The sequence below is a fragment of the Brachionichthys hirsutus genome, chromosome 2, assembly GCF_040956055.1.
Source record: "Brachionichthys hirsutus isolate HB-005 chromosome 2, CSIRO-AGI_Bhir_v1, whole genome shotgun sequence".
In the NCBI taxonomy this organism is placed as follows: domain Eukaryota; kingdom Metazoa; phylum Chordata; class Actinopteri; order Lophiiformes; family Brachionichthyidae; genus Brachionichthys; species Brachionichthys hirsutus.
In genome coordinates, this window is record NC_090898.1 from 16,562,773 (window position 1) to 16,570,272 (window position 7,500).

Below are 7,500 nucleotides of genomic sequence, written 5' to 3' on the forward strand. Positions count from 1 at the left end.
AGCGTTTTTAAACCGATCACGTTGTATTTAGTTCCTCGTGTTTCCGTTTCCGTTTCCGTAGAAGCTGGAGGAGCGTTTCAGGATCGGGAGGCGGGAGCTGATCTCGTTTGAGTTCACCATCCTGGTCGCCCTGGAGATGGCGCTCTACCTCCCAGAGAGTAAAGTCATGCCTCATTACAGGCGGCTGGTGCAGCAGCAGCAGCTATAGCAGCCCCCCCCCCGGGGCCTTCGGGGCCCGCCAGCACCGACTGCACCCTGTGACCTTCACTGTGACCTTCACTGCACCCTGTGACCTTCACTGTGACCTTCACTGTGACCTTCACTGCGACCTTCACTGCGACCTTCACTGTGACCTTCACTGCGACCTTCACTGTGACCTTCACTGCACCCTGTGACCTTCACTGCGACCTTCACTCTGTAACATTGCCGCTGCTGTCAGTAGTTCAGATTAAGTGCCTTGCCCAAGGGCACCTGAAACGTAGACGTTCCTCTTGTCTGTCTTTGAATGCATGTATTGAAACAGCGACTTTAAGTTAACCCTAACCCTAACCCCCCCCTGACCCTAACCCTACCCCCCCCCCCCCCCTAACCCTAACGGCGGTGAAACGGATGAAACCGCCTCCTGCGGCGACGGCGTGAGGAAACCCAACCTTCCCGTTTGTCTCCACCTTGGAGGACGAGAACTCGTTTATTTTCTGTCCCGCCGTTTCTGCCGTTTCAGACTTTCATGCTTCAAAATCCTGAAACTTTATTTTACCCCATAAATCAAAGGGAATATTTTTCTATATGAAATGTTTTAATGTCTGGAAAACCTTCTCCAGATTCTCCTCATCTGTTAGTCCGTCCATCACCATGGCAACCAAAAAGGGGCTCAGAGCTGATCTACATCAGAGATTTGTGATATTAATTCTCTGCAGCTTTAATTCTGCCCTTCATCCTCCTCTTCGTCAGTGTGTTTAGCCGTTTTGCCACAGCTTTTATTTAAACCTCACTTTTTTGCATCGTTTGTTTTATATCCACTAAAGGAACTTTATTTTTATGAACGAGGCTCAAACATGTTCTTTGACTTTTCCTGTTTGTAGCTGAAACAATAAGTTTGTTAAAGATGAATGTCGAATTTATTTTCATTAAAAATTTAGGAATGACTTCTTCTCTCCCGCTTCGATGTCGGAACGATGAAACACAAAAGTCCATTTGGAATCAGATTCTATCTTCAGATGTTAAAACACAAATCATGTTTAGAAGAAACGATTTAATTCATTAAATTCAAAGTATTCAAAAACGCAGTATCTGGAGAAGCTTTAAGTTTCATGGTTTTACTAAACGAGGATCATTTCTTCATCTCTGAGTCTTATCCGCTTCCTCTTCCTCTCCGTTCACGCTTATTCCGCTTCCTCTTCCTCTCCGTTCACGCTTCCTCCGTTTCCTCTTCCTCTCCGTTCACGCTTATTCCACTTCCTTTTCCTCTCCGTTCATGCTTCTCCAGTTTCCTTTTCCTCTCCGTTCACGCTTCCTCCGCTTCCTTTTCCTCTCCGTTCACGCCCCTCCGTTTCCTCTTCCTCTCCGTTCACGCTTCTCCCATTTCCTTTTCCTCTCCGTTCATGCTTCTCCAGTTTCCTTTTCCTCTCCGTTCACGCTTCCTCCGCTTCCTTTTCCTCTCCGTTCACGCTTCCTCCAGTGTCTTCCTCTTCAGAGCAAAAACCTCTTTCCGGCTTCTTCAAAAGCAAACGGCGATTTAAACTTTATTAAAATGCGAGAGTCGCGGATAGAGCAGCGTCTTTCAAGGGGACACTATTCGCCACAGGGGGCGCTGCTGAGCGTGGAACGACCCACCAGGGACATGTGCGTTTACCCAAGTCTTCCTCCGTCTGAAAGACAAAGCCAGTGGAACTTAGAGATTTTATTTTATATCCTGGCGCTGTAAATAAATGTTATAAATGTTGAAATGTAATTAAATAACAGGAAATATCTGTTTTATGCACAACATCGTGACACGGGCGAGACAAACGAACGATAGAGAAAATGTGAAGACTTTCAAAATAAAACAGGAAATGACGTTTCGACAGACTCGCCTCCAGCTCCGGCGCCGCTTCCGGTTTGGTGTCACGGAGACACGCGTGGACTGTGGATGTCTCTGAAGGGGCGTGTCTCCAGCCGTCCTCCTCTGATCTCCTCATACGTCCGGTTCACCTGCGAGAAGAATCGAGCCGCCTGGAATGAGACGCAAATGACGCTGGGACGTCCCGGATGTCCTCAAACGCACCTCGGTGACGTCATCGTGTTCCGTTCCCACAGGATGTTCTGAAAGCACAACCGTCCCAGCGGGTCAGGAGCGTCACGATAAAGGTTCCAGAACCAGAGCTGGGTCTGTTGGTGCCGATCCGGATTGAACCCACTGGACAGGTTGCGGGTTAAATTCCCGCGGCCTCACCAGCGCCGCTGCTGATAGGATGATCGTGCCGGACACAGTCAGACCCACGACCAGAACCCAACCCGTGACGGGTCTGGTTGGAGGAGAACCCGGACCAGCAGCGGGTGGTCCGTTGTAGCCGAGGGAACCCACGTGGGGGTCCGGTTGGGTTCCGCTGAGGGAGGGGGCAAGCAAAGAGTCGCAAACCTCCCGACGTAAAGCGAAGATGTTTTTGTAATCGGTAAGACCCGGAACTCGGAACCTTCGACTCGGATCGCAAAGATCCGGTCCGAGTCGTGGAGCCACCGGTCCAGCCGGCACCTGTAGACGCCCGAGTCGGACCGCCGCAGGTTGGTGACATCAGACCCACGTCTTCGGACTCGATGACGTAGCGGCCGCTCCCGGATCGGTTCTGGATCGTTCTGATCAGGATGTCTTCTTCTTCTTCTTCACATTCCTTCTTACAGATCTTCGTTTTTCCAGAGAAGAAGAAGCGGCACGCATGCGTGACCTTTCCTCCCTCCTTTGCTGCAAGAACCGGGCCGGCGGAGCCGACGGTCCCGTCCCGAACCGGGCCGGCGGAGCCGACGGTCCCGTCCCGAACCGGGCCGGCGGAGCCGACGGTTCCGTCCCGAACCGGGCCGGCGGAGCCGGCGGTTCCGTCCCACGCCGCTGCTGCTGTCGGGTTTATACAGAATCAGGTTCTAGTTCTCGTGTTCAGGAAGTTTAGATCCATCCTCCGACGTTTGACGTTTCAGATCTTTGGTCGGTTTTAACGTTTCCCTTAAATCCAAAAGGTTCGAGTTTGATCGGATCAATAACCAACGACAGGAAACGGAACCTGTAGAACAGATCATGTGTCGTAAAGTCTGTTAATTCATTTAATCAGAACATTTAATTTGTTTATATGAAGCCATGGAAATAATATAAGTGATGAAATGTCAGCTTAATCTAGAATAATAATACAAGTTATTTTTATTTCCTGTGAAACAAGAACATCACATCGCGCGTGTGCGTGTGCGAGTGTGTGTGTGCGTGCGTGTGTGTGCGCGAGTGTGTGCGTGCGTGTACTCACAGAGGAAGAGGAGAATGATCATGTTTGATGCTGCTTCTCCATCTGTTACTGACAGACAAACTAGAAACTTCTCACTTCTCTAAACCACAGAGCCTCCCCCCCCCCCCCCCCACACGTTTATTTTAGAACGGTTCAAAAATCATATCTTCATTCAATTTAAATGCGCTTAAAAATAAAAGAAAAAAACGTTGGTTATTTGTGAGGGCGATGAACGGATCCATCGCTTCGTCTTCACCTTGTGATCAATAAAAGGAGACAGAAGGACAAAGTCTTCATTTATTCGGAAGACACACGGAACCCCGCTGGAACCAGAACCGTTACACACTGACCCGGTTTCTGGTTCTGGACGGGATCAATCAGCCACAGGTCACCGATCACACGACGCACATTTAACAAAATCAAGTTCATCAATTAGCTCAAACGGGTTTCCTGAAGGCCGATAATCTGCTGGAGAGAATGGAAACGTGATCCGGGCAGCTTTAGCTTTAGCTTCAGCTTCAGCTTTAGCTTCAGCTTTAACTTCAGCTTTAACTTCAGCTTCAGCTTTAGCTTCAGCTTTAACTTCAGCTTTAGCTTTAACTTCAGCTTCAGCTTTAACTTCAGCTTTAGCTTTAACTTCAGCTTCAGCTTTAACTTCAGCTTTAGCTTTAGCTTCAGCCTCAGCCTCCGATAAAAGCCCGTTTGCATTCCGTACGACGACACAAACCTGATTATCCAATCAATTCTTCTTACGTAGCATTGGTAGCTAACGCTAAACCACATGAGCGTTCATCCTGATTAGCCGAGACCAAACCCCGTCTCCATGACAACCTGATTAATTTACCGTCACACAGAAAAAGGGAGCAAAACAGGCGAGCTAGCAGACAGGAAGCGACAAGTTAAAGAAAACACGAATAATTAGAACGGGTGCCCCGCCTCGAAAGGGGCGGGGCCAACTTAAAATGGGCTCTGCTGCACCAATAATTCTCATCAGGAGCTAAACGCCCCCCCTTCCCCCTTCTCTGGGTGTGGCTTGATTGGGTGGCGATGTGGCCGGAGCCCCGCCCCCCCCGCCCCCCCCCAGCACGCCGTCACTCCGCCGTGCAGCATCGGTTCTGGAACAGCTGCTCCACCACCGACGAGTCGGCCAGCGTGGAGATGTCGCCGAGCTCCCGCTCGTTGCAGGCGATCTTCCGTAACACGCGGCGCATGATCTTACCTGCAACGGCAGAAATCAGCAGCCAATCAGAGGCCGGAGTGCTCCCGTCAGGTGGCCTGCTAAGCGCTAAGCGCTAAGCTACGGAGCTACTGGCCACTTTACCAGATCTGGTCTTGGGCAGACCGGGAGCGTTCTGGACGTAGTCCGGCGTCGCGATGGCGCCGATCTTTTCCCGTACTGTGAAGGACGACAATAAAACCAAACACAAACTATCAGTTTCAGTCACAGCGCCCCCTGCAGACGGTGGGAGGGGCTGCCGTTCTCCCTCCCTGCCTGCAGGGGGCGCTGTCACCCATTTAAATCTCCTACTTTTCTCCTCAGGTAAGGCCACGCATGTGTTCACCTTGTTTTTTAAGCTCCGCCTCCAGGGAGGAGCTGAACGCCACGCCATCAGTCAGCGTTACGAAGCAGTAGAGACTCTCTCCTTTGACGGGATGAGGCGCGCCGACCACGGCAGCCTCAACGACGGCGGCGTGCTCCACCAGCGCCGACTCCACCTCCGCCGTACTCAGCAGGTGACCTGGAGAGACCGGGGGGAGGGGCATCTGATCCTCTAACTGATAATGGCCCCGAAACACGGGTCCTCGGGGGCGTGTCCTGTCCGCTTTTGAGCTAACAAAGTAACTAAGAAAGACACAAGATTTATCCGTAAATTATTGCCGGTGCGCCCTCTAGTGGACCGCCAGCAGGCGAGCGTCCCCTAGTGGACAGCCAGCAGGCGAGCGCCCTCTAGTGGACAGCCAGCAGGCGAGCGCCCTCCAGTGTACAGCCAGCAGGCGAGCGCCCTCCAGTGGACCGCCAGCAGGTTGCATCAGTCTCACCTGAAACGTTCAGCATGTCGTCGATCCTCCCCGTGATCCAGTAGTAGCCGTCTTTGTCCCTACGGCAACCTGGAGACGACACAAATAAGAAACCAGTTCCGTTCCCAGGACAAAGACGACAAGAGACAAAAACGGATCCCGTCTCACCGTCTCCCGTCACGTAGTATCCGGGGAACTTCTGGAAGTACGTGCTTTCAAACCTGCGGTGGTTTCCGTACACCGTCCTCATCACGCCGGGCCACGCCTGCTTGAACACCTGCAGGGAGACGAGCGCCGCGTCAACGGGGGGGGGGGGGGGCGGGGGCGACTCGGACCAGCTCAACACCACGACTCTCACCAGGTAGCCCTCGCTCGGACCCTCCAGCTCCTCGCCGGCCTCGTTCAGGACGGCCGGCACCACGCCGAAGAACGGGAACGTCTGCCGGACAGAAAGAGCGGGTTCCTCCTCAGAACCGGAACAGAACCGGACCGTCGCTAGGAGCGTTCCCACATCACAACGTTTGATCGACTCACAGCGGATCCAGGCTTCAGGGGCGTGGCTGCGGGCAGCGGAGTCAACACGTGCCCCCCCTGAAAGGTCAGAAGGCCTCCATTTAAAAAGGGCGGTTTCAGTCTTTCCACCGGGGGGGGTGGGGGGACTCACGGTTTCTGTCTGCCAGAAGGTGTCCACAATGGGACACCTCTTGTCCCCCACCACGTTGTAGTACCACTGCCACGCCTCCGGGTTGATCGGTTCCCCCACCGTCCCCAGAACCTTCAGGGACTCTCGCTTGTACCTGCAGAGACGGGACGGGAAACATTGGAGCGCCGAACCCCCCCCCCCCCCCCCCCCGGCGGGAGTCGGTTCGGGGCCGACTCACTTCTGCACCGGCTGGTCGCCGTACTTCATCAGCAGCCTGATGGCGGTGGGGGCGGTGTAGAACTTGGTCACCTGATATTTGTCCACTATGGCCCACATGCGACTCACGTCCGGGTAGGTGGGCAGGCCCTCGAACTGAGACGCGAGACAAACGGCGTCACCAAACGCGAGGACGCCCGCATCACGCCCGTCCCCACCGGACGCCGCTCACCAGGACGCTGGTGGCCCCCTGGGCCAGCGGGCCGTAGGTGATGTAGGAGTGGCCCGTGATCCAGCCGATGTCCGCCGTGCACCAGTACACGTCGCCGGGCTGGTGGTCGAACACCAGCTTGAAGGAGGCGGCGGTGTAGAGCATGTAGCCGCTGACCGTGTGAAGGACGCCCTGCGGAGCGGAGCGGCGCCATTCAGCACGCAGCAGTTCCCGGGACGGTTCGGGGGGGGGGGCGCTGGCTCTACCTTGGGTTTGCCGGTGGAGCCGCTGGTGTAGAGGATGAAGAGCGGGTCTTCGGACTCGCACCACTCGGGTTCACACTCGTCCGACGCGCCGCGCAGCAGGGCGTGCCAACACAAGTCCACATCGGGGTTCCACGGGACCTGGTGTCAGACGAACGGGGACAGGCGGAGTTAGACGGGGACAGACGGGGACAGGAGACGCGCTCAGACAAGAAAGAGTTCCAAGAATACAAAAGTGAAAGGAGGTTAGTTTGCCAAAGGGGCGGCGCAGATCTGAGGGATTAGAGCCGACAACCTGGGAGTCCATCAGAGCCGGGACGCCGCCGGGCAACAGAGCCAAAGGCGAGGAAGAGTGAGGAAGGGTGAGGAAGAGTGAGGAAGACAACTGAAAGGCCGTGGAGCTGCAGCCTCGTCCCCGATGACGAAGACCTCGGCGTGACCCCGGCGTGACCCCGGCGTGACCCCGGCGCGACCCAGCTCTGACGCCCAATCAGCCGAAGCGCTGCTCATTCCGGGTCGGGCTGCGCCGCCGGCGTCTCAGCAGAGGCTCTGATCCGCACGGTCCCGTCTGCCGTCCACGCCGGGACGGCAGAGCAGACGCCAATCCAGCCAGAAACATCGGAGGACGGCAGAAACGTCCCCCCGTGTCCCATCGGGGACGTTTGGGTTTCGTTTTTGTCGTTT

The 7,500-nt window shown here is 54.7% G+C and overlaps 2 protein-coding genes across 4 annotated transcripts in view; one reads left to right on the plus strand and one right to left on the minus strand.

Moving 5' to 3' along the window:
- Positions 1-208, plus strand: part of cables2b (Cdk5 and Abl enzyme substrate 2b) — an 8,774-nt gene extending 8,566 nt beyond the window's left edge. Inside the window, exon 11 of the mRNA XM_068743063.1 lies at positions 62-208. Within this exon, the coding sequence (XP_068599164.1) occupies positions 62-208 (147 nt within the window). The remainder of the gene's footprint in view (positions 1-61) is intronic.
- A 3,539-nt stretch (positions 209-3,747) lies between these two features.
- acss2 (acyl-CoA synthetase short chain family member 2) overlaps positions 3,748-7,500 on the minus strand; it is an 8,382-nt gene continuing 4,629 nt past the window's right edge. For all 3 annotated transcript variants that reach the window (XM_068743426.1, XM_068743418.1, XM_068743434.1), the window contains 11 exons: positions 6,820-6,957; positions 6,575-6,745; positions 6,365-6,498; positions 6,148-6,280; positions 6,018-6,074; positions 5,842-5,922; positions 5,652-5,760; positions 5,505-5,573; positions 5,027-5,203; positions 4,786-4,860; positions 3,748-4,683 (listed from right to left, as the gene is read on the minus strand). In XM_068743426.1, the coding sequence (XP_068599527.1) occupies positions 4,556-4,683; positions 4,786-4,860; positions 5,027-5,203; positions 5,505-5,573; positions 5,652-5,760; positions 5,842-5,922; positions 6,018-6,074; positions 6,148-6,280; positions 6,365-6,498; positions 6,575-6,745; positions 6,820-6,957 (1,272 nt within the window). In that variant the 3' untranslated portion in view covers positions 3,748-4,555. The remainder of the gene's footprint in view (positions 4,684-4,785; positions 4,861-5,026; positions 5,204-5,504; positions 5,574-5,651; positions 5,761-5,841; positions 5,923-6,017; positions 6,075-6,147; positions 6,281-6,364; positions 6,499-6,574; positions 6,746-6,819; positions 6,958-7,500) is intronic.